Source organism: Myxine glutinosa, chromosome 1, assembly GCF_964187855.1.
Source record: "Myxine glutinosa chromosome 1, kmMyxGlut1.1, whole genome shotgun sequence".
Classification (NCBI taxonomy): domain Eukaryota; kingdom Metazoa; phylum Chordata; class Myxini; order Myxiniformes; family Myxinidae; genus Myxine; species Myxine glutinosa.
In genome coordinates this window covers 282,872,353-282,899,506 of record NC_136261.1, presented here as the reverse complement: position 1 = coordinate 282,899,506, position 27,154 = coordinate 282,872,353, and the positions used below count along the sequence as shown (strand labels likewise).

The 27,154-nt window shown below is 46.2% G+C and overlaps 1 protein-coding gene across 1 annotated transcript in view; it reads left to right on the top strand.

The window, feature by feature from the left end:
- The window catches only part of SLC39A9 (solute carrier family 39 member 9), a 49,258-nt gene that overhangs the window by 8,088 nt on the left and 14,016 nt on the right, over nt 1-27,154 (top strand). Inside the window, exons 3-6 of the mRNA XM_068133499.2 lie at nt 14,978-15,193; nt 18,490-18,558; nt 18,685-18,770; nt 25,638-25,772. Coding sequence (XP_067989600.1) covers nt 14,978-15,193; nt 18,490-18,558; nt 18,685-18,770; nt 25,638-25,772 — 506 coding nt within the window. The remainder of the gene's footprint in view (nt 1-14,977; nt 15,194-18,489; nt 18,559-18,684; nt 18,771-25,637; nt 25,773-27,154) is intronic.

Genomic DNA, 27,154 nt, shown 5'->3' with positions numbered 1-27,154 from the left:
CGGTACCGGAGTGGCAGTTGAGAGAAGTGAGAGCTCGTGGCAGTTGACGGTTCGTGCCATTTTCTACAGTTCGTGACCACAGCTCGTTGCAGTTGGCAGTTGGCACTCGGCACTCAGCAGTTGGCAGTTGGCACTTGGTTTTGGTTGCTTCGTGCAGCCCTGCGTTGGACCGACGAGGCCTGGTGGCGCTTGGAGGCGGAGGCAGAGGGCCGTGAAACTTGGAGCGAGGTGTGCGATCGGGCCGAAAGGAGCGGTGTTGGACGGCAGCCACAAGGACGACAAAGACAGATAAGCCCGAATCCGCGTACACTGTACACGACGTGACTTGTTATTTTCGTATTAATCTCCCTCGTTTGTGTTTGATATCAGTCGTGTGGGGACGTCCCGATTTAGTTATTAGTATTACCGGCGCGTGCTTTTTCACTGGCTTTACTTTTAATAATAAATCCTTATATTATTTTCTGTACATATTTGAACGCAGTTTCCTGGGTGTTTCATTTTAATAGATAAGGTTGCGGAGCCTTCGCTGCGTCTGGCCTTCCGCGCGTTGGTGTTGAACTTGAGTCCGCCATTGAGTGTTCGCCTCGGGAGTTAAAGTCTCGCAAATCGGTCATCCGTAACTGTGGTGTTAATCACGGTTACGCGACAAGTGGTGTCAGGAGTGTAGGATTTGAACCCGTCGGACAAATTTTTTTGTCCGCGGCGAGACATCGACACGGTCGGACAAATTTTTTTGTCCGCGGGGAGACATCGACACGGTCGGGCGTACATTGCGCCCGACGTTCGAACGCAAAATTGTTATAGGCGAGGCGGAGAAATTTAGTAATCAATTGGGCATACGGAGCGCGATATCGCGTCTTCGTCAAATTTAAATTGTGTTACTGGAATTATTAAAATAAATACGCGCGCGGGAAACAATCTTCCGGAAAGCGGATGTCGGAAATTGACGAGATGGAAGTACGCAGCGAGGCCTCCGTGTCCGTCAGCGTCGGGAGTGAGCCGGAAATGGGGGATAAGGAGGATAGCGTTGGAACTTTCCCCGCCGCTGGGACGGCCCCGATAGATCTCCAGACCATAGTAAATTTAATAAATGCTCAGAGGGCCGATAGTGAGCGATTGGAAAATAAAATGGAGTCCCAGGGGAAGGAATGTAGGGAAGGAATGAAGGGAATGAGTGATCGATTGGAGGAACAAATGGGAGAAATGAAAAGTGGGTTGGAAAATAAAATTGAAGGGATGGAAAATAAAATGGAGTCACAGGGGAAGGAATGGAGGAATGAAATAAAACAAAGGAATGAACAATTGGAAGGAAAAATTGGGGAAATGGCACAGCAGCTGGGGGAACGAATTGATGGCATAGAAGGGAGAGTGCAAAACCAAATTACGGACAGACTGGGGAAATTTGAGGGTAAAGTAGAAACTCAAATGGGGGAGATGGAAAAAGCCATAGGGGTGGAAATTGAATTGAAACGGGAAGAATTAATGTCAAAAATAGAGGAGGGCGTGACGCAGGCTGTCCAAATGGGGGAAAAGTTGGAGGGTCAGATTGGTGCCACAAATGCTCGAATTGATAAAGCAAATGGGGACCTGGTTGTTTATCGGGACCGTGTGGATGTCACAACACCCCAACCGGGGGATGAATTTGGAATTGTGCAGCACCAGGGCGGTGGTGCGGAGCAAGAGGGGGTAGAGTTTTTGGGGGTCCGTGCAATGGAGCCGGACCAGGTATTTATTGGGGATATTGATCAAAGCCTGGCGGGGCCAGGAATGATTTGTAATGATGAGGATGATTTGATCCAGCGGCTGGAGACCTGTGACAGTCCCATGGAGGTAGAGCTTGTTCAGGCCCAAAGGAGTCTGGGGGAAGAGGTGAGTTGGTCCGAGGAGGTGGTTGGAATGACCGAGGGGACGCTCACTGTACACTGCTATTTGGAAACAGAGGCTCCAAAATTGGACAACCAGTTGGGGGAGTGTGTTGGCTCTGGGCTGGATTTGGATCTTGGAGGATCGGGAGATAGAGCTTCTGGAGATTTGGTCCCTGTAGGGAATTTGGATCAACTGCAGGGAGGGGCAGAACAACCGGTGGTAGAGGTTGTTCCCTGCAGCTGCGGAATGGCAGTGGGAATGAAAATTTGTAAAATAAAATTACAATGGGAACTTGATTTGGAGCAGCCATGGTGGGGATTGGTCCCCGGGCTGCGGGATCTGGATATGGAGAGGTCATGGGTGATGGCCTCGGGCAAAAGTTGCCCCTTTCAAAATTTGGGTATGCCAGCCAGCTGGGGGGCTGTGATGGCGAGATTTGGACATGGGGTCCAGCCTTGGGTGTCGAGGTACGACCTGGGTCCCACGGGGGGTCTGGTGGAGTGTGGCGTCCCTTGTCCGTCGGGGCGCCGTCCGAGCTGGTGGCTCGGGCCGGCAGGGTCACCGGACCCTGGTGGGGGTTAAGACCTCCAGGGAGGTCCGAGGTGGTTTCTCAAGCCTGGGATGGCAAATATTGAGGACCACTAGGGGGAGGTGTTGTGGGTCGCGCTTTGGTGGTGGCACTGTGGACGGCCAACTTGGGACTGATGTGGTGACCACCCGGGCATGCGGCCTGGCACTCTCCTCCAGGGACTCTGGGACAACCAGCATGTGGTGACCTGGCATGGTGGTTGGTCTATGGACGCAGGTCAAACCGAATGGACAGGGATGGAGATAGCCTGCCGGACAACCATTGGGGCATCTGTGGAACGTGATGGTGTGAGTGACCTTCCACAGATGCTCCGTTATGATTTATGGACTCTCGGGTTGGGAAGAGAGCCATGGGGATGTGAATCGGGAGATGTGTAACGAGCCGAGCATATGGGCCATGCTCGGCTGGCATGTGTATGGCAAAGCATCCTTCTTTGGTGAGGTTAGTAAAAGGTGACAAATGTTTGGCATGGGTAATCTGTGGGTTAGATGGAAATTTAAGGGTGGATTTTGAAATGCCATGGTGGACACTGTACAGTGACGCCATTATTGATCCGGGTGTGTAGACCAAAGTGTTGGAGGCTGTGATGAAATTAATAGGGTAGCAAGACAGCTTTCAACTGGTTGCGGGGGCAACTGTGCTGATATTTGGGACGCGGGATGATGGGGATGTAGTTGTGTAGCCTGAGGGTCAACGTGGTGCTGTGCGTGTCCGAGGTGTGTGGACCATGTCTTCTGGGTGAGTCTCCTGGTGGAGCATGGCTGTTGACTGGACCTTGGTGTGGTCAAGTGTGGGTGAGCACTGGGGGGGCTGCAGTTCTGTAGTCGGACTGGGGGATGATGGGGAGGTGCAGGGGACGTGGCTGTAGGGATGCCACGCACTGCGACCGTGCCCCCCAGGGCCGAGGTTGTGTGTGCGGTAGTGTGTGTTGTGGCAGCAAGTGCTCACCACATTGGCCAGCTGGGGCTGCTGCAGCTGTGTTCCTCGCAGGGGGGCCGAAGGATGGATGGTGGGTCGCACCCTTATGGACACTCATGGGCCATGTTGGCGTTTTGACTGCTCACCTTGTCCCGGTGACCCTTGCACGGTAGAGGTGCAGAGCTGTCGTGGCCATAGGTAGTTGTGTAGTGATGATCACCGTTGGATGCGGATCCACATACCTGCCAGTGTAGTGGGGACAAAAGAGAAATTTGGAAGGATTTGGTAGGCCCAATGTGAAATTTTGGGAATTGTATGGGTGGATGACACTCTTGGACCTGACCAACCTGCAACTACCTGCACTTAAGGTGAGTGCTTTGAGGAGTACTGTCCCAGGCTTCAGGACTTGCTTTGGAAATTGGGGACATGTAAATTGGAGTTGGGAGGCGGGTGAGAGTGATGACATGGCCGGTGAGGGGATGGAATGGGAGCCACAGTGTCTTGTGGGTGGCGTATGTTTTTGTATTGTGGTTAGGTGTTTTGATGTGGTCGTGAGAGTGGAACCTGGAGAGTGAGTGATGATTATTGGAGATAATGAAGGGTGATAATTGTGCTTTTTGGAAATGTGCTAATGGAAATGTGTAAGGATTCAATGATTCGAACTGTGAATGGGATTTCACATTGGCAGGCCATGGCAAGCCTTGTAACACCTTTTACAACATCTATGAATTGTACTGAATTGTGCTGAGTTGTGTGGAGAATTGAATGGCAGCGGGGGAGGAAGTGTGTTTTGGAGTCTTGTGGGTGGGGAAGGTGTGTGTGTCCGCAGGTACAGAGCAAGCTCTGAGGAGCGATGCCTGCGGGCCCCCCTCTGCGGCAATTACCCCTGGCAGCCGGTGGTAACTGGAAATTGGAGCTCGTCGGTGGAGGGTCTGGTTGGGCGCCGCGGGGTGAGGAAGTCCCCCGGTGACCCGTGTTGCTGCGTGAAAGCAGGAGGCAAAGGAGCCTGGTGTGTGTGGAGACCCTCACCGGCGAGGTAACGGCGGAAAGGGGCTGTTGGGCTGTCATGGGGCCAAGAGGTAAAGGGGGGGGGGGCAATGAATTTGTAAGTCGGTTGACTTGTTTTTGGGACTGCGGGCACCACAGCCTGATGCGCCCCCACCATCTTTTGTGCGGTACCTCCCCGCTGCCTAGTTGAGGAATGCACACACACGTGAATGACATCAATGCCATGGTCCTGCAGGGGGTGTACTGGGAATAAGTGCTTTGTTGATTTTTGCAATGCCTTGATGACCTATGGAATGAGAATGAGTGGTTAAGGGGTCTGTGTTGCATGAATGTGGGCGAAATCCACCGAGCCGTGTCACTCACCTGTAACATCTGGACGGGGCCCGAGGAAATTTAGGGGGATGCATTGGGGATGGCCCCGCAGGTAAGGTTGAGTCTTGTGGCATCCACCGGGGGACGCGGTCTGTAGACCGGGGTATGTACAAAGGTTAGAGTTTTGAGTTTTGGAAAGATGGTTAAGTTTTGTGGTTAAGTTAGTGTTGTGTGTTGTTGTTTCCTCCCTCCACAGGAACAACGAAGAAGATGTACATACTTGCATGATGGTTAAGGGGTTCAGCATGTTAAGGAAGTGTAGGTAGGTAGTCCGACTCACTTCCCACAGCCCTTCCTGATTTATTTCGTAGGTTAATTAAGTGTGTGACAGTAAGTGTTAAGGCTGGAATGGTAGCCCTGCGGTGAACCTTGCAGGAGCTACGGTTCCAGGGGGGGGGCTGTGTTATGAATTTGGTAATGCAACATCTAGAGCTAGGTAGATCTGAATAGGTAGGTACTCGGCTGTCGTGACAGGGACTCTACATGTAATAAGTTCTTGATGTTTAGGCGGTTGTCGGGGTAAGATGTATGAGTGTGGATCTACCTGGAGATTCGAGTGTTAAATAGTGAGGGGTTAAAGGTAACGCCCCTGTGAGTATCACCTAGTAATCAAACCTTTGTCCTTTATGGCACTGCAAACCACATAAACATTAGTTAGGTCCTTAGCGCAACATTAAATAATCCCCTTTCCCTGACAAGGACTTCGTATTAAATTGACAGGAAACCAGGCCAAAAACACCGCCACGGCTGGCCGCCACCGTGTACACCTCCAAAGGCCTACAAACCGGGCCGGCACGTGTTATGCCAGGACCGCAGGGTCGCGTAACGGGGGAGATGTTAGGAGTCGCATGCCGTAGAGGGCGTGACCGGCGAGCTGGGACCATATGATTGGCTGAGGAGTGCGCGAATGTGACGTCATCGGGGAGAGATATATGCGACGGTCGGACGCCATTTTTCGCGAGTTGAGTCTCTCTGAGTTCGCCAGTTGAGTTGAGTTGAGATCTGATCTCGAGTCGTCCCAGTTCGTTGAACAGTTGAGTAGAGCGTCCCAGTTCGGTACCGGAGTGGCAGTTGAGAGAAGTGAGAGCTCGTGGCAGTTGACGGTTCGTGCCATTTTCTACAGTTCGTGACCACAGCTCGTTGCAGTTGGCAGTTGGCACTCGGCACTCAGCAGTTGGCAGTTGGCACTTGGTTTTGGTTGCTTCGTGCAGCCCTGCGTTGGACCGACGAGGCCTGGTGGCGCTTGGAGGCGGAGGCAGAGGGCCGTGAAACTTGGAGCGAGGTGTGCGATCGGGCCGAAAGGAGCGGTGTTGGACGGCAGCCACAAGGACGACAAAGACAGATAAGCCCGAATCCGCGTACACTGTACACGACGTGACTTGTTATTTTCGTATTAATCTCCCTCGTTTGTGTTTGATATCAGTCGTGTGGGGACGTCCCGATTTAGTTATTAGTATTACCGGCGCGTGCTTTTTCACTGGCTTTACTTTTAATAATAAATCCTTATATTATTTTCTGTACATATTTGAACGCAGTTTCCTGGGTGTTTCATTTTAATAGATAAGGTTGCGGAGCCTTCGCTGCGTCTGGCCTTCCGCGCGTTGGTGTTGAACTTGAGTCCGCCATTGAGTTTTCGCCTCGGGAGTGTAAAGTCTCGCAATCGGTCATCCGTAACTGTGGTGTTAATCACGGTTACGCGACAGTATTTTGCCGAGCGGTTTTAGCAGCCCTCAGTTCGAGCCGTTTATCAAGGGACTAAACCCGATTCATAAGCGTTGGCCGAAATCGCACCACAGGAACTCAATTGGGAAATCTCTAAAGTGATCGGATGAGAAAGAAGAAATCGAAGAATGGAGGAACAGATATTTATTATTATTTACACAAACCCAAAGAAGAAAAGAAGAACGAAGTAATTTACAGGGAAGAGGAAGAAGCAGATACACTGGGCAATTCTTACTTATACAGGCTTAACGTATACCCAGGACAACACAAAGGACAGACGACGGGCAGACTCACACGAATGGGGAATGAAGGCAGGAACGAATGGCTGGAAGGAGAGGAAGGTTCAGGTCCGGGCAGAACGGCAGGCTGGAGGCGAACGGCCGCCGACTCCCCCGCAATCTGGTTCACACAGGTTTTGTGCGCAGCAGCGCGTCAGGGCTTCACGTGCAGGGGCAGCGTCTCTCAGGCCTCGTACGTCCTCCGAAGCTCTCAGCAGGACCGCCACCTGCACAAGCACCTCCCCCAAACTCTCTTTGCAGAACTGCTTGCCACGGAACTCTTCAACTCTGGTGGGGGCTCCGCGCAACGGGTTATATAGGCCACACCCTCGAATCTTCGCGAACCTGCTCGATGTTTCTTGGTCACGCCTCTCAAGCCATACCCCTGATCTCTGGTTTGTCGTTCGGGGGCTCCACCCTTGATGACGAGGTGGGGCCACGCCCTTCTTCTCCGAGTTGGAGCACACGTTGAATGGCGGCGAATGCAGTTGGTAATGCAGTTGGCAATGGAGGCAATGCAGTTGGCAATGCAGTTGGCAATGGAGGCAATGCAGTTGGCAATGGGGCTCTAACTTATTTCATTTGGTGCAGCGCAAGGTCAACTAGTGGAGACACAGCCTTAACTGATACACATAATAAAGAAATAACTATAGAGAGGTTCTATGGTGGCCTACGTGTGTGCGATGGACTAACTAAAGGACGACCGTTGATCTTTACATGAATGGAGGTATTTACAGGAATCATTACATTATTTACAATGGGGGTATATTTACAATGAATTACACACAGTGCACGGTTTCCCAAATCCGTTACACTGCCCCCTTCTTCCCCCAGGCACGTCCCGGGCCGATAAAACTTTAACTTAATGTGGCACGTAGGTGTAACACCCTCTACTATTAATCTGACCCTGAGTGCGACAATTTTAAAACACAAATAAATATGTCCCGCTATTGCGTTGCACCCTACCTAACAGATTCACACCCACAGCTAACCGAATTTTGGAATTAATTTTCAAACTATACATGAACGGTGGGGAGCATTATTTACAAGTGACGTTAATTGTATTTACACTGCAACCCAGGACCTATTATTTTTCTTTTTAGGAAACAAAAAGAGAAAATTCCTGTGGGAGGGAGGAGACAGCATGCACTGCATCGATGCACCAGCACCAATAAACACCAAAGCACCAATCAAAGAGCACAGTCACGCACCAACCAGTGCACAGTCATCACAATAATAAAACAAAAGAAACACACTGATGGTGGCCTGGATCTTTTGGTCCGCTCCCTCTGCTGGCCGATGTCGTTCTTGATGTTCTCAACTCTTGTTGTTCTTGCTTGCTGCCTATTTGCAAAGATAAAACAAAAATGCACAAAACGTGTCCGTTTTTATTTATGGCCAACGGGCCAGCTATGGGTGGTCCACCTGTATGGCAAAAAGGGGCCACCTGTTCGTGGTCCGCAAGCAAGGCTTTTGGCCGCAATGGCCGGTCCCAGCAGAGGGGCCAGGCCCCAAAACTTGGGGTCCATGAGTGGTGCTCGGCCACAGTACCGTGGTCCATATTGTGGTGCTTGGCCGCAAAACGGCGGTCCATAAAGTGGTGCATCGATGCAAGCAGCTGGCAGCGAGAATTCGGGCACACAGACGCGGCCTCCCGCACGCTCCCCCTCAGTGCCCAGAGAGCACGATCCATGGGTCGGGGAAGGAAGACAAAGTGGCAGCGTCAGCGAGGGCAAGGGCGCAAGGGTACACATCAACACAGGTAATGCAGAACGAGGTGCGCACGGAGAGTGAAGTGAGAAAGCACATCCCTACCGTACGCCACCCACCACCCCCCCCCCCCCCCCTGTCACCTACTCTACCCTCGCCCTTACCCATGTTTACAAAACCTACACATTTACAAATTTGTCACTGCCGTCACGTCTTCCCCATATCTCCCCTAATACCAAATTCGTCACAATCCCTCTAACCAAATTTGCCATCAGCCAATTCATCATCAATCCTCATAAGGAGGGAGAGATGGAACAAACTGCACAATGTCACACCCACGTCATGTTGCGTCTCACAATCTAAAACATTTGCACAGAAAAATAACAATAACAACCATGGCATGGTGTGGAGCACCGTCGTCACCTCCGGCGAGTGGATGCAGATGGTGCGAGGAGATTTCAATCCTATCGACCTTCTAAATGACTTTAACACACTACACTACCCGCGGTCTTTCCCTGCCAAACCATTGGCCATCTTACACTCTATGTGGTTTTAAGAACTAAACTCCCATCGACCAAACTGTGGTGCTCATCAATATGGGGTCTCACTCCCCCGATTCAACTCCCTGTGCCTTGGCACAATTTCAGGACTGAGTCGTGTGGCTCTCCCAGCAGGTCTACTCACCTGCACACCTCCGCCACTGCAGTTGCCTCCGAGCTTACAGGTGCTCCTTACCCTAACCTATCTACCTGGGGAAGGCCCTCTGGCGCTCTCCCCTCTCGGTGCCCCTCTCTGGCACTGGGCTACCTGGGTCCGTCCTCTGGATCCTCGGGCCCCACTGAACAACTCTACTGGCTCCCAGAGCCCACCTGCGGCCTCGCCTGGCTGACATCCTCACAGTGGCGGAGTGCCCATTCAACTACACAGACTAACAGGCCACACGCCCAGCCATTTCCACTTCACTAATGCACCCATCCAAACACCATTCTTCCACACGCACCACAGATGCCAATATCCAACCACAATTTACCTATACCCTCTACCTAACTCTTAAACTACCCTCCCCGGGTATTCGTGATAGGGGTCCATCCTCCCCATACACTCCCTTCGCACCAACCACTCCACTCCACATTTTCCACTATACTCACTCCACACCATCCATTCCACACTCCATGTATTCCATACCAGCTATTCCACACAACCATTCTCACCTGGATTTGCACACCTGTGCCCATACACCTGGTGCTTCCTGCACCCTCCTTCCTCCCAGGCTTCTTCATTCAATACAATACAATGCACAATCACCTCACACTTTTCACAATACGCTACTGAATACACTTTCAACACACACACGGCACCATTCACGAGCATTGCCTCATTTGCTCAACATGCTCACCCGCAAAACTTCCACACCAATTCCTCATTCAATAAACCACAAACACACTGCATCATCTGATCTACCTGGTTTCCTTCTAACTTGGTGCTCCCCGTCTTCCCGTTAAACTAAGCACATACCACGTCATTAACAACCATTCTAACCTCTCTACGTCCCCGACTACCTGTACAATGTCGCTACTTACCCCTACAGTTACCTATGGTCATTTCTCTAGATCCCTATACATTATCCTAACCCTCCCTTGGCGAGCTTACACTGCCAAAACCCCATAACTAGTGCTCATGTGCCCGGGTTGGGAGGGATGGTGGATTTGCCATCCCTGCACATCGGACATCACCCACTATCGATTTTGCCATCCAATTTTCTGCAAATCAAAATTTGCCAATCACTGCCAATCATTTTTGCCCATCAAATTTGCCAATCATTACTGCCAATCATTTTCCGTATTCCCAATTTCGGATCCAAAACACTGTCATCATCACAGTCCGCTATAACTGAGCCTCTCGGTCCGTCATGACATCATTAAAACTCGGCTTCGCAAAGCCGAGCGAGGAATGCGGGTGGTTCGTCTGGCATTCGGTTCAAGGAGGCGGCATGCTCGGGCCGAGATTCCACGCACCATCTCGGCGCGGAGGTTTTCGGTCTCCGGCCCGATGGCTCAATCTCGCCCGGCCAGAACACCGCAACCACAAGGGGGTGCCGCTCCGGTCCCTCCTACCTGCCCTCGAACCGGGCCGGTCGTCTTGCCCGGCAAGGCCCGGACTCGACAGTGCGGGGCGGGGCCAGGCCCGGATCGTGCACGACGCTCCGAAGAGAAGCGACGCAGCACCGATCCCCGCCGGGTCCCGCAACAAATAAAGCGCACCGCACACCAAGTGCTCGCGTCGGCTATCCGTCGCCCTAAACGATGCCCCGGTCCACGTCGATGCCTTACTCGCATACGCGACCCCTTTCACCCTCGCAAAGCCCGGTGTCTCGGCGCCTCCTGTGCATCCCACACACACCATCCTTTCCACCACCGCACTCCCTGTTACACACCACACCTCTCGCGCACCCTCTTGCGCACACTCTCCTGTTACATCCTCTGTAACACTCACCATCACGCGCTCCGATGTGCTCTCCCGCACTTGCGCCACCACCAACTCAGGTGTACATTTCCGCACACGCTCGACCATTCCAAGTGTGCATTCTCGCACCCGCTCCATCACCAACTCACTCTCCGTGTCACACTCCGTACACTCTGTTTCACACAGACCCTCCGACGTGCATTCGCTCTCGCACTCGGTATCACTCCCACACTTTGTAACACACTCACTCCTCGACGCACACTCTTTTCTTACACGTGCGCAATTTCCTCTCACACAGCGCCCAACGGACCTCCCACAAACGCCCGCGGTACGCTGGGATCCCAAGCGCGCGAAAAGGACACTTTTCCGAAAAACTTTTTCGCACCATACACAGCCCGTCTCACCTTTGGGATCCTCCTCTCCACGCGCACCTGCAAATCTTTATAAGGATTAGCAAGTACGGCATCAGGATGTGAACTTAGACTTTGTACATTTTCCATCTTTTCCTTCAATTCCTGGGCTACCTCCGTCGTCTTTTCAATTTCAATTCCCACTACTTTTTCTTTATTCACCTCGACGACCGCTGGCTTTATTAAAATTCCCTCTTCTACCTCAGCGGTCGCCGGCTTCCCCAAACCCCGGGTCGCGATCTCTATACCCGTCATTTTAACCGCGCTTTGCTCCGCCTCGCTCAACCCGCGCTTCTCGACCCGCTTTACCTCGTCGCGTACCCCTGGGACCTGCTCGCCCAACCTGCGGTCTCTGTCCCTCTCCATTTTTTCAGAACTACGCCTTGCTTCATACCGGGCTTTGATGGCTTCATACCCGCCTTGCTTCATGAGGGGGAAATTTTAACCTTTATTATACTCACTGTGCAAACTCAAAAACCGCAACAATATTTTATGAGTAAATAAACTCTGCACTTTGTGCATGGCTGAGGTTTTTTTAAAGTTATCTTGTGTAATTCGAGTTATTTTGTGACAGTTGCTTGAAGTGTCACCATTTATTGTCGTTTCTAACGGTTAACACCAATTGTGTTTTTGATCTAGATGATCTTATTTGCTTAAGAGTAAAAAGCCATTTCAGTTATTACACATGCCACTAAAATTTACTTTGTTATATTTTGGCAACAGTTCTCCACTGCTGATCATGCTGTCCCCTTTTGTCTTCTGCTGTAAGTTTTGTTGCACTTTTTGTGATCTTCTCTATAAAAGAACACATGTCTGAAATGCATTATGGGTGTTAAGCTGGTTTTTTTTTTATCAGCGGATATAGTTCCTTGAAACGCCTTGTCGTTATCTGCACACGTAACATTAAGACGTGAACTTGGTTGACTGTGCTTAATGTTTCTGCCTGTCATGCAATAAGTTGTGAATGGTTTGAAACTATGCCAACTGAAGGTTTGTCATACCTTGTTATACCCATCTCCAGGTACATAAACCGTTCGTATGATGCCTTCGGAGGCGGTGATTATTAAAAGCTCTCACATCCACAAATATGGACAGGATTATTTTGTTGAACCCTCTCGCCTCTCAACAACTTTCCTGAGCAATTATCCAGCTGTAAAGGCCCCCGGTATAATGGCCATTTTGAAGTCTGAGATCCTTGTGGTTACCTATAAATGTGGAATGTGAATCAAGTGTCATTCACTTACGCAGCTCTTAATGTTATGCCTCTACCTTGTAGTGTGAGATACCTGTTGCCCATTGTATTTAATAATAAACAAGTACAAAAAGTTTTAATTAAAACAAAAGCCGTGTCGATGTTACACAATGCCTAGATGCAGCTGTGCCTATAACGTCGATGTTATAGGCACAGGACATTCCTATTGATTCGATTACTTGATGTTATTTTTGTGCAAAGTGAAAATATATCTCGGCAATTTCCCGTGTGGCGACGAATTTTTAATATATCTCGGCATTTTCCCGTCTCTTATTTCAGGCGGTGTATGACTGACCATGCCGCGATTTAAAAAATATATATCTCGGCAATTTTCCGTATGTGGCGACACGTGAACGAAGCTATGCTCCTCTCTCCACATTATTGTGACGTATAAATTAAATATTTCATCGTGACGATTGTCATCAAATGGACGAATTTTTAATATATCTCGGCATTTTCCCGTCTGTTATTTCGGGCGGTGTATGACTGACCATGCCGCGATTTAAACAATATATATATATCTCGGCATTTTCCCGTCTCTTATTTCGGGCGGTGTATGACTGACCATGCCGCGATTTAAAAAAAATATATCTCAATGGACTTGAAGTTACAGGCCTTTGAGAATTAATTTCGTTCTATAAAGGGCAACTTTCATCGGATTTTCTTCCCGTTTTTTTTCAACCGAGTCTAAAACTATGTTAGCGACTGTGAAAAATGAAATGATATATCGAATTTGATTTGAAATAAAACTGTGTGAGAGAGGAAGACACCACGGGCCTACAAAACAGGCCTCAAAGCTATGCGAGTTAATAAAATGGTGGATATTTGTTTATATGAAGGCTCTCCCAGAATGGGTGGAGCTATGGTTCCCAGAATGGGTGGAGCTTTGAGGTTTTGTCTTCTCTGCAAGAACAAGAAGAAGAACAACAACAACAGCAGAGGGCACTCTATGAGCAGCGTCTGCGACGCGGCTAAAAACACAAGTGTGTAATATATTGCAATTAAGCAGAATCGGCCTTTTTATGCCAATAAAAAGACTTTGTACATTTTGCCCGGCAAGGCCCGGACTCCCTTGGAGTGCATGTGGCGACGGGCCTACACCTAGGACATAGGTTATGACGAAGAGTTTGAGAAAATGCTGGTAAATCGGCTTCACTTGCCGATGAAGTCGCCGGGGGGCATTATGTTTTTAGGTTGTCCGTCCGTTTGTCCGTCTGTGGTAGGTTTTCGTTACCGCGATAACTTGAGAACGGCTGAAGGGATCTTGGTCAAACTTGGTGCAGGTATGTATAATGAGGTAAAGATGAACTGATTAGATTTTGGGGTCATGCGGTCAAAGGCCAAATGTCAGAGGTCATGTTAGGTAAAAATCCTGTTACTGCAATAACTTGTGAACCAATGATGGGATTCTGATCAAAGTTGGTACAATTATGTATTATGATGCAACGATTGACTTATTTGATTTTGGGGTGAAGAGGTCAAAGGTCAAAGGTTGAAGTCTGTTATCGGTCTATAACTTGAGAACGGCTGAAGGGATCCAATTCAAACTTGGTACAGGTATGTAAAATGATGTTAAGATCGAATGATTACATTTTGGGGTCAAGAGGTCAAAGGTCAAATTCAGACATTCCGTCAGGTATAATTCTGCTACCAAGATGACTTGTGAACCAGTCATGGGATTTTCACCAAACTTGGTATAATTATATATTGTGATTCAAAGATAAACTGATTTGATTTGGGGGTCAAGAGGTCAAAGATCAGAGTTAATGTTAAGTAAAAATTATGTTGCTGTGCCAAGTTGTGAACAAGTGATGGGATTTTGAACAGACTTGGTTGGTATAAGTATATATGATGCAAAGATGAACTGATTGGGTAATGGCATCAAGAGGTCAAAGGTCAGAGGTCATGTCAGGTAAAAATGTGATAACTTGAGAATAGCTGAAGGGATTTAAATCAAACTTGGTGCAAGAATGTATAATGATGTAAACATGAACTGATTACATTTTTGCGTTGAGGTCAAAGGTCATGTTCAGATAAAATTCCTGTTACCATGATAACTTGTAAACCAGTGATGGGATTTTGCCCAAGTTTGGTGTAAGTATATATTATGATGTAAGGATGAACTGATTATATTTTGGCATCAAAAGTGAGGAGTGAGGTGATTTTGTGATTTTGGTGAGTTCAGAGGTCATGCCAGGTAAAATGTGATACTTGATAACAGTTGAATCGATTAAGAAAAAAATATATATATATTGATACGAGTATGTATAATGATGTAATAATGTGGGCGGTGGCATATCGATCGACGTCATGACGTTGAAGAGTGTCTTTCTAGTTTGGAAAGGTTCTTATTTGCAATTGTCATGTAATGGTGACGTGTTTTGCACAGATGAACATGGGAAACCTCGAGGAGCACCACTTTCTGAGGGAGCGGTGATGAGCGCAGCAAAGGCCGAGCAGCCTGCAATTGCTTTTGGGCATGACCATTTGTACAGTGAGGAATTTGAAGAGCTACATGCTTTAATTGGGCTGCCCCTCGTCCTGGGCTTTGTGTTCATGCTGCTTGTGGATAGATTCGGCCAAGGTCACAGTCATGGCACTGACGGTATGGATGCACTGAGATAAGATATCGGTTCATCCAAAATCTCATTGGGATCATGTAAAGACGGATGATGTTTGCATGAGGATTATTTAAGTTTGCGAGAAACGTAAATGGGATTGAGTGAACATAAGGAAATGTAAAGTTGTCAGTTGTAATCATGAAGTTGAACAAATGATGGAAAATGCTGTGGAGATTTCGATGGGTTGGTTGCCTGTCTCAAAATGATCCATTTTGGGCATTATTACTTCCGCCACAGAAGGTGGACATAGGTTATGTTTTCACCCATGTCCGTCTGTCTGTCTGTTTGTCTGTTTGAGAGCAAGATATCTCAAAAAATTATGGACGGATTTGGATGAAACTTTGGGCTGGTTGGTAGTGTGACATGAACTGATTAGATTTTGGTGAAGATCTGTATCCGGATACTAGAATTTTGTTTTATTTTTTTTAATTTTTTTAAATTTAATACAGAGATTCTTCACCACTGAGAGATATGGCCAAAAACGATATATATCACATTATCTCAAAAAGTTGTGGACGTATTGTGACAAAACTTGGTGGATGAGTTATATAAGTGACAAGAACAAGCCGATTAGATTTTGGTTCAGGTCCAGATGCAGATCCGTCATATCGGTGGGATACAAGACGTAAATTGTTCAGCCTGGTGGAGTTATGCGCTCTACCGAGTGCCAGTCGAGTTTTATTTTCATTCACCCCAAGTTAAGCTGCAAAGGTAGCTTTCCTTCCTGGCAGTTTGTGCACAATGTTGTGTTGTCGAAGTCTGCAGTCGCAACATCTTTGCCGGGCATACCGTACATGATCCCAAAGGTAACATAATTGAAAAGCTCAAGGATGTGATTTATGCAGTGCATTCAGAAAGTATTCAGACCCCTTCACTTTTTTCACATTTTGTTATGTTGCAGCCTTGTGCTGAAATCGTTTAAATTCATTTTTTTCCTCATCAATCTACACTCAATACCCCATAATGACAAAGAGAAAAAAGGATTTTGGAAAGTTTTGCAAAATTATTAAAAATAAAAAACTAAAATATCACATTGACATAAGTATTCATGCCCTTTGCTATGACACTTGCAATTTAGCTCAGGGGCCTCCCATTTCTCTTGATCATCTTTGAGATGTTTCTACACCTTTATTGGAGTCCACCTGTGGTAAATTCAATTGATTGGACATGATTTGGAAAGGCACACACCTGTCTATATAAGGTCTCACAGCTGACGATGCATATCAGAGCAAAAACCAAGCCATGAGGTCGAAGGAACTGCCTGCAGAGCTCAGAGACAGGATCGTGTCAAGGCACAGATCTGGGGAAGCCTACAAAAAAAAAATCTCTGCTGTATTGAAGGTTCCCAAGAGCACAATGGCCTCCATAATTCTTAAATGGAAGAAGTTTGGAACAACCAGGACTCTTCCTAGAGCTGGCCGCCCGGCTAAACTGGGCAATTGGGGGAGAAGGGCCTTGGTAAGAGAGGTGACTAAGAACCCGATGGTCACTCTGGCTGAGCTCCAGAGATCCTGTGTGGAGATGGGAGAAACTTCCAGAAGGACAACCATCACTGCAACACTCCACCGATCCGATCTGGGCTTTATGGCAGAGTGGGCAGACTGTGGAAGCCTCTCCTCAGTGAAAGACACATGAAAGCCCACTTGGAGTTTGCAAAAAAACACCTAAAGGACTCTCAGACTGTGAGAAACAAGATTCTGTGGTCTGATGAAACAAAGATTGAACTGTTTGGCTTTTATTTTCCACAAGGTACATTTTTAAATACGAACAAAATGCATTTGTTCATCACACAAGACTTTATTGAAGACGATATAAAAGACTTGAAAAAGTAAAGGGAAAGGAATATTCAACCCAGATGGGATTTGAGCTCCCAATTCCCAGCTTGGGAGTCTGATGCTTTATCCATTAGGCCATTGGGCCAGCACGTTGCAATTTAAAAAAAAAATGTTTTAAAGGGGTATAAAGTGTGTTTATAAGTATATTTATATATGCAATATACCAGTAGAAACCGAGAAAATAATTTTCAGTCCATGTTAAAGTTGCATACAGAGAAACAATCCCAAAAAAAGGAAAGGGTGCTTTGCGCCTCCCTTCATTTCCATACAATAAGCAATTTGATGTGGTACAATACTCATAATGATGCTGAAATTCAGGTTCAGGTTAAGAATAATTACGTTTTAAATATGAACAAAATGTATTTGCTCATTATTCAAGACGATATAAAAAAAACTTGAAAAAGTAAGGGGAAAAAAAAAATTCAACCCAGACAGGATTCGAACCCACAATCCCCAGGTCAGGAGTCTGATGCTTTATCTGTTAGGCCATTGGGCCAGCACATTAGATTTGTGTAATAATATTTTGAAGTCTGATATTTATTTTTGTGTATATATATTTATATATATTTAATTTAAAAGCAAAAACGATAGCACTTAGGTGAAATTTATTTCAAGCCATTAACTAGACCTATTGACCAATGTATATTGCAAGCTTCAACGAGTTTCAATGTATCGTCCTTGAGATACGAGCACCAACACATTTTGGGTGGACGGACGGACGGATGGACAGACACCAACGTAAATTCGAGGGTTTTCTAAATAAAACTCAAGAATGCATAAATGGACGTTGCTGAATCAACGTACAAAGCATTTACTTCTGAATTTTGCAGCCGATTTTGTCCAGTGGAAGCCGAGAAACGTATTTTCAGTCCCATGTTAAAGCTGCAAACAGAGAAACGATCCATTATATAAAGGGAGGGGCCCTTTGAGATAGATATATATATCTATATATATATATATATATATATATATATATATATATATATATATATATATATATATATATATATATATTGTGTGTGTATATATACTATATATACATAATAAAATATACACACATGTACATATACAGTTCATATTTTAACTGATGAAAGTTTGGATTAAGTTTGCACTAATATAATGTATGTGTACTGGGTGACAATATCTTCAGCACTGCCATTTCTTATAACCCATGGCTTATAATCTAGATCTGGACCTCGCAGATAGGCCGGTTGCTCTCCAAAGCTTCCGGCATTGTTTTTGCAATGTGGCACATTTTATCTTCTTTAAGGAATAAGATTGGGTGAAGGTAACTTGTAAAGCATCGAGGCGTTTGATGTAAAGTAATAGGAAAAGAGGTGTCATCAAATTAGTCTGCTTTGTTTTTGAATAAGGAAGATCATGGTCGAGAGAGGTTAAAGTGCACTGTGGCTTTATAAAACAATTTTTTTTTTTTGGCGGAGCAGACACGGAAGGAGGAAAAAATGGAAATTCAAAAGTGACGACGACGTTGGGCCTGGTGGTTCATGCAGCAGGTAATTATTGTTTGGGGAGATTAAGGAAAAGTGAACAAAAATAAAAGAGGACATGAAAAGGATGTGTATGAAGAATTACCGGCATCAATTAACGGTTCCTTTTGTTATGCACAACCTGTTTCTTAGCGGATGGTGTTGCAATGGGTGCGGCTGCATCTTCCTCCAAGACAGCTGTGCAACTTATAATTTTCTTCGCCATCATGCTGCATAAGGTGTGTTTGCCTTTTCGCCTATAAATTGCAACAAATGTAGGCTTTACGTAAAAATTGAATTACCAAGGGCCGCATCCCTCCTTCCCTCTCCATCGATCCGCCATTGAAATAAAACGTTTTTTTTCTGATTATCACCATTGTTCACCACCACAAAGCATAAATGATGGCAATGGAAACAATAGGTGATTTGCCTGGAACGCTAATTAGCAACGTTTGTTTTTGTGATATGTATAAAACAACACGTTTGTTTCCTGATTGTGCCTTTCATTCACTATCATTGACATTCATTTTGCAATTTATCATTTATTTCCCCTTCAAAGTCTGATCTCTGGGAACAAAAAAATTTCATAATTCTTTTTGGCAATAAGTGTGCGGTGACTAAAATTAACACTGGGTTGTTAGCAGTAAATATAAACTTACGGGAGCATGTGAGGCAGCGCTTTGTTGCCTATACACTACCCAAACAAAGGGAGGGTTTCCGTTCCATGGGTCCCTTCTCGTCCCATTGAATTAACACCAGCTGGGTTGACTCAGCCTGTCATCCTTCCGAGGTCAGCGAAATGAGTACCAGCTTACTGGGAGGAATGAGCCATTCGACTGTCCTGCGTAGGCATGGCGACCCATCCAGGATTGTACCCCTTAGTGAATAAAACGGCCTCGGCAGCTCCGACCAGGATTATGTCCAATAGCCAAGAAACTGTTTCAGCAGCCATATGCATCTGATGATGCAGGAGTGATGGATGATGATTGATGATGCATGATGATGATGCAGGAGATGATGCATGATGCAGGATCTTCAAGTCATGTCAGTCTCTTGACTGCCACTGGTAACATGTAACCCAGTGCTACCTGCCGCATGGTCGGGCAGTCGGCGACTAAACTGGCTACCCTCACTGCGCCAGTGGGGAGGGTGACTGTGACACTCCGCAGGACTAAAAACAATACCTGTCAAAGGGCGGATGAGCCCCCTCTGGGAGCCAACGGCCATCCAGTAAGGAGATGGTGTCTCCAACAAAACACATCCGGTTGGACCAGTTCCTTAGGTAGTAGGTTGAAGGCAGAAACCGTTCAGAGTGGCACTACCGTTCGGACTTAGGAGCGTTAAAGTGGTGCCTGGAACCGTCTTAGGGTGCCTTCACATACACGGATTATTCTTACGAGTCCTTACGGATTGCCAACTCGGTCAATCGCAAGCATCTGTAAATAACGGAAGATGATTTTTGACATGTCAAAAGTTGTTGCGAGTTATCTACGGATACCAGCGAGTTATTTACGGATGCTTGTGATTGACTACGAGTTGGCGATCCGTAAGGACTCGTAAGAATAATCCGTGTATGTGAAGGTTGCATTGCACTCTCCATGTCAGGATTGCTGAATTTTCTATCTGTCTGACTCAAACTACAGCTACCGGGCGAACTTCAATCTCTTTCTCACAAACAAACATCATACATTTTTCATCATACACTTTTCTTCTCTTCTATTTAAGGCCTGCTCCCGGTGTGTACCTTGGTTAGAATAGGTACACTGTATCCCTGCGTGTCGTAAGAGGCGACAAAGAGGGTTGGCGTCAGGAAGGGCATCCGGCCATAAAAACATTGCCTCAAAAAGAGAACCATGACTATTACAACCACATATGGGCAGGGTACAGCCCGAAGTGGAGATCGGTTTCTGAGGTTTGGGACATGGAATGTAGGGACAATGACAGGGAGATCAGGAGAAGTGGTGGAAGTATTGGTCAGTAGAAGAGTGGACATATGTTGTGTGCAAGAGACGAGATGGAAGGGAAGTGGTGTGAGAATGGTGAAGGATAGGCAGGGACAGAAATACAAGTTTGTGTGGCAAGGGTGCCCGGAGGGTGTGAATGGTGTTGGTGTCCTGTTTTCTGAGGAGTTTGTAGACAGTGTGGTGAGTGTGACTAGAGTTAGTGATAGGTTGATGATGGTGAAAATGATGATTGGAAAGCTCATGGTGAACGTCATCTCGGGATATGCTCCGCAGGTTGGTCGGAGCGATGAAGAGAAGGACAAGTTCTGGTGTGCGATAGAGAAGCTGATGGAAAACGTGAAAGATGAGGAAGTTGTTGTGGTAGGAGGAGACCTAAATGGACATGTGGGAAGGAGTATGGACGGTTTTGAGGGAGTTCATGGGGGTTCCGGATATGGTGTAAGAAATGGAGAAGGTGAAAGGATTTTGGAGTTTGCTGATGGAGCTGATTTGTTGATTTGTAACACTCAGTTCCAGAAAGGGGATAATAAGCTTGTTACATACACGTCAGGTGGGTCGACGACAACCGTTGACTACCTGATGGTGCGTAGGCGAGATAGGGGGCACCTCCGGGACACAAAGGTGATCCCGGGGGAGAGGCTGTTTCACAGCACCACTTGGTTGACTGCGACATAAGGGTGAAAGGTGCGAGGAGAGCTCGGCGGGTGAAGTACCAACCGAGAATGAAGGTGTGGAGGTTGAAAGAGGTGACAGTAAGGGAGGCATTAAAAGAGAGGCTGAGTAGGGTAGAGGATGATGTGATTGAGCTTGAACGTGGTTGGATGTCAATGAAAGATAGTCTGTTGGGAGCCGTTGGTGAGGTATGTGGATGGACAAAAGGACCACCGAGGCACTCGGAAACATGGTGGTGGGATGATGAAGTTGGAAAGAGGATTGACGAGAAGAGGAAGAAGTTCAAGGAGTGGCAGAAGGTGAAGGGTACGGGAGCAGAAAAAGCAGAGCATGAAAGTTATAAGGCAGCCAAGAAGGCTGCAAAGAAAGAGGGAGCAAAGGCGCAAGAGGCATGTAGGAAAATGTTCGGAGAACGCTTGGATTCGGAAGAGGGTCAGAGAGCGGTATTCAGGATTGCAAAGCAGATAGCGAAAGAGAGGTGTGATGTGATGGGGGTGAGTTGCTTGAAGGATGAAGTGGGACAAATCGTTGTGGACCCAGATGGAATTAAAGGAAGATGGAAAATATATATGGAAATGCTGTTGAATACAGAGAATGAATGGGATGGCAACATAGAGAGTAACCCAGTTTTAGGACCGGCAGAGAAGATAACTGAGGAGGAAGTTGAGGGAGCGATAAAAGCAATGAAGAGTAGAAAAGCGGGAGGGCCGACGGGAGTTGTGGGAGATATGTTGATGGCAGCAGGAAGTTGGGGTGTGAAGAGAATGACAGAGATCTGTAATCTGGTGGTGAAAGAAGGCCGCATTCCGGTGGATTGGGAACTGAGCACCCTCGTCCATCTATACAAGGGGAAAGGTGACCCTCTGGAGTGTGGCTCGTACCGAGCGATAAAGTTATTGGAGCATGGAATGAAGGTATTGGACAGGGTGTTGGAGAGGAGGATAAGGAAGAAGGTGAAGATCGACGAAATGCAGTTTGGATTTATGCCAGGAAGAGGAACGACAGACGCGCTCTTTATTGTGAGGCAGTTGCAGGAGAAGTACATGGAGAAGAGGAAGAAGTTGTTTCTTGGGTTTCTTGATCTGGAGAAAGCATTCGATAGGGTTCCACGTGAAGTATTGACATGGGCATTGAGGAAGTTAGAAGTGAAGGAATGGTTGATCAGAGTAGTGATGGCAATGTACAGAAGAGCGCGCACAGCTGTAAGGACGAAGGACGGGAACAGTGGTGAGTTTGAGGTGAAGGTGGGAGTGCATCAGGGGTCGGTCCTAAGTCCACTACTATTTGTAGCTGTGATGGAGGTGCTGGCTCAGAACATAAAGGAGGGTTTGCCGTGGGAGTTGTTGTATGCAGAAGATCTGGTGTTGATTGCGGAAAGTATGAATGGACTGAAGGAAAAGATGAACAAGTGGAAGGAATGTATGGAGACAAAAGGTCTGAAGGTGAATATCGGAAAGACGAAGGTGATGGCAAGTGGTAAAGCATGTGGTGAGGTGGAAAGAACTGGGAAGTGGCCATGTGCTGTGTGCAGGAAGGGTGTCGGAGTGAACTCCATTCAATGTACAATGTGCACTGAGTGGGTTCATCAAAAATGTAGTGGTCTGAGAGGGTCATTAACCAATGTGGCAGCTACATTCAAATGTATGGTGTGCACAGAGGGAGGTGCAGATGGAGGAAATGTTGAGTTGGATCTTGGAGACGGCGTGAAGCTGGAAGGTGTGAAAACATTTTGCTACCTCGGAGACATGCTGAATGGAGAAGGTGGATCAGACACGGCAACGGTTGCTAGAGTGAGATCTGCATGGAAGAATTTTCGGGAACTCAGTGGCGTGCTGATGAGGAGGGGTGTGTCGTTGAAGCTGAAGGGAAAGGTGTATGCTGCATGTGTGAGAAGTGTTATGATTTATGGGAGCGAGACATGGGTCATGAATGTAGAGCAGCAACGAAGGCTGGAAAGGGTGGAAATGCGAATGGTTCGGTGGATGTGCGGAGTATCGTTGAGAGAGAGAGAGGAAGACAAATGATGAATTGCGAAAGATGATGGGAATAGGGCCTGTGATTGATGCTGTGAAGAGGAACAGGTTGAGATGGTTTGGTCATGTGTTGAGGAAGGATGAAAGTGACTGGTTGAGAAGAGTGATGGAAATGAATGCAGAAGGAAGTAGAGGACGGGGAAGACTGAGAAAGACTTGGCTAAAGATGGTGGAAGACAAAATGCGGGCAAGGGGCTAACAAGGAGAGATGCAGAAAATAGGGCAAAATGGAGAAGATTGTCATGGGGACCGCAAGGATCCCCCCGCTCCAGCAGGGAAAATGGCCTGAAAATGCATGTTGTTGTTGTTGTTGTATTTAAGGCCTGGCCTCGATGCGGGCTACATAGTGCGTGCCTGGAGCCTCCAACATAAAAAAAAAAATCCATATGTATATATATATATATATATATATATATATATATATATATATATATATAGTCACGTGAAAAAGTAAATACACCCCATGTAAAGTTTTGACTTTTTCAACATATTTCAACATACAGCTATTTGATCTTCATTTCAACAATATTGATAGATAAGGGTGATATAATATAACAAATATCATGAAACATTTACATTTTGTCTTCCAATGTGTAATTTAAATAAACATAAATGCAAATTTCGCATGTGGAAAAAGTAAGTACACTCTTGGCTCTAATAGGTGGTGTTGCCCCCTTTGGCAGAAACAACCTCAAGTAGGCGTTTCTTATAACTGTCTACCAGTCTCTGACATCGACTGGGAGAAATTTTTGCCCACTCCTCTATGCATAATTCTTTCAGATGTGCGATGGTTGAGGGGTTTCTTGCATGCACAGCTCGTTTCAAATCCCCCCACAACATCTTGATGGGATTTAGATCCGGGCTTTGACTTGGCCATTCCAGAACCCTTCATTTCTTTCTTTTCAGCCATTCTTTGGTGGATTTATTGGTATGTTTAGGGTCATTGTCATGTTGCAAGGTCCACCTTTGGTTCAGCTTCAACTTTCCGACAGATGGCCTCACAATATCCTCAAGCACCCTCTGGTGCAATGAATAATTCATAGTGGATTATATGATGGTGAGCTGCCCAGGCCCTGATGCAGCAAAGCTGCCCCAAACCATAATATTTCCACCACCATGCTTTACAGTTGGTATCAGGTTCTTGTGGTCAAATGCTGTCTTTGGTTTTCGCCAAACATGTCTTCTGGTACTGTGGCCAAATAGCTCTACCTTTGACTCATCTGTGCAGAGCACATTGTTCCAGAAGTGCTGGTCTTTGCCTCGGTGTTCATTGGCAAACTTTAGTCTTGCCCTGATGTTCTTTCTGGACAGCAAAGGTTTCCTCCTGGCACACCTCCCATGTAGATCAAATTTGTGCAGCCTCTTTCTAATGGTAGACTCGTGCACTTTGACATCAACAGTGGCAAGAGCTACCTGTAGGTCCCGTGATGACATTCTGGGGTTCTTAGAGACTTCTTTCAGCATCTTGCGGTCTGCTCTCGGGCTGAACTTGCTGGGGCGGCCTGGCCTGAACAGGTTGGCAGTTGTTTGGAATCTTCTCCACATGTGGATGATCTTCCGGACAGTCGAATGATTGATTTCAAATTGTTTGGAGATCGTTTTAAATCCCTTCCCAGACTCGTAGGCATCTATAACCTTCTTTCTGAAGGCTTCAGAGAGCTCTTTTGATCTAAGCATGGTGACGCCGCACACTTCAACAACAAAGAGCAAACCAAACTAAATGCCTGAGGTTTAAATAAGACAGGTTCCTCCAAGATCCTCTCTGACGATGTTATAATCATTTGCACCTGAGCTGGTGCACCTGATTCTAATTTTAGGTATTTGAAGTCGTGATAAATGTAGGGGTGTACTTACGTTTTCCACATGTGAAATTTGCATTTATGTTTATTTAAATTATACAATGGACTACAAAATGTAAATGTTTCATGATATTTGTTATGTTATATCACCTTCATCTATCAATGTTAAAATGAAGATCAAATAGCTGTATGTTGAAATATGTTGAAAAAGTCAAAACTTTACATGGGGTGTACTTACTTTTTCACGTAACTGTGTATATATATATATATATATATATATATATATATATATATATATATATATATAAATATATATATATATATATATTTATATATATATATATATATATGCCTGCTTTCATCCTATATATATATATATATACATACACACATATATATACATATATATACATATATGTACATATGCCTATATAATTAAGAATATAATTATATCAATGTATTTTATTTCTTCAAATGCTTTATTGTTGTATTTTTGGAGTGCCTTAACCGATTGTATCTCATTGTGAGAACTTGTTGATCTCCCCAGGTAGGTTATTGTCGATATGCAATTTTATGAGCAATATAAGGTGACAATCTTTTATTTATTTTTTAATGTTGCTTGTTGCACGCCATGTCAGGCTCCAGCAGCATTTGGCCTCGTGTCATATTTGATGCATGGTGGGTTGGAAAGAAATCGGATCCGAAAGCACCTGCTAATCTTCTCGCTTGCTGCACCAGTGCTCACCCTAGCCACGTATCTTCTGCTCAAGCTGGTAAGCTTAGTTGGGACTTTAGGGTGGGGAAGAGGATGGTGGTTTCACAGTTTTGGAACATTTATTGATGAACGAATATATTGTAATTAATTTAGTATGTCATTTGGAGATGTGATCGTTCCCTGAGCATATCATCGTTGAGCTTCCTCGTTTTAACATAACAGGGAATGGAAAATCCCCACAATTGTTGGACTGATTATAAATGTTATACAGAGTCTTCCTCTTCTTTCATATGCAGTACAAAGCCTCGGGGTAGCATCACTGGTTGAGGGCATGCATGGCTGTGCTGCTGATGCAGCTCTGTGGGTTGGAACAGAAATTTGTCATTTGTTCATGGTGCTGGTGATAGCTCACTTACTCTTCACAAAGGACACTGTGGCATCTTTAACATCCACCAACTAATGTCGTCAGGTGGGCCGCCCAGTTTAACGTCCATCCAAGAGATTGTACACTACGTTGATGCCTCACCATGCATTAGATACACTGGGATGATAGTTTTTAGCTGGGTCAGGATTCAAACCCAGGCTAAACAGTTTAGAGGTGAGCGTGCATATCTCGAGGCCATCCTGCCAGCCTATAGAGAGTACTAAGAATGACGATTGAATATATATATAAAAAAAAAAACCACCTTTAGAGGCCATTTTTCCCCACAAAGCGGGGGTTGGCCTTTTTCGGGAACCGTGGTTGTTGTTGTTTTTTGGTCCCCTTTTTGAAGCAATGTTTTACGGCCGGATGCCCTTCCTGACGCCAACCCTTTTTGCCGCCTTTAACGACAAACAGGGAATTACCAGTGAACTGGTACTCAATTTGCCGACCTCGGAAGGATGACAGGCTGAGTCAACCCCCCTGGCGTTAATTCAGCGATTGACCGGGATTCGAACCCAGGATCATAGGATCCTAAGCCGGCACCCTAGCCACTAGCCCAACACCCACATCAGATGTGTTATTGCTTTATATAAGAACATCAAGTGTAATACAATAATACATGTGCTTCACTCCTCCACAAGGTACGTTCATTCTGCCAGTCGTTTAAATTGTACCTGCCTGTTTGATTGTTAATTTTAAAACGTTATTGTGTCCATTGTTGTATCTGAAAGTCACACAGTTCTATATATATACTTTGGTGTTACTTCCTGCAATATCGCAGGACACAGCCTGTTTGCACTGCCCTTTATTCAGCTCACTCTCGCTATTCATCCTCATCGTCATCCTTTATTTCCTTCATACGCATTTCTCTTGTTTCACATTTTTGCAACGCATAAACACCTTCACTTCACCTGAGCCCAGTGTTCTCTCGTGCTATCTTCTTGTCTTTCCCCTGTCTTCACCTTTTTCTTACACCTCTCTCCCTTGCCTGCTTTCATCCTCCCCCCTCCTTCCTG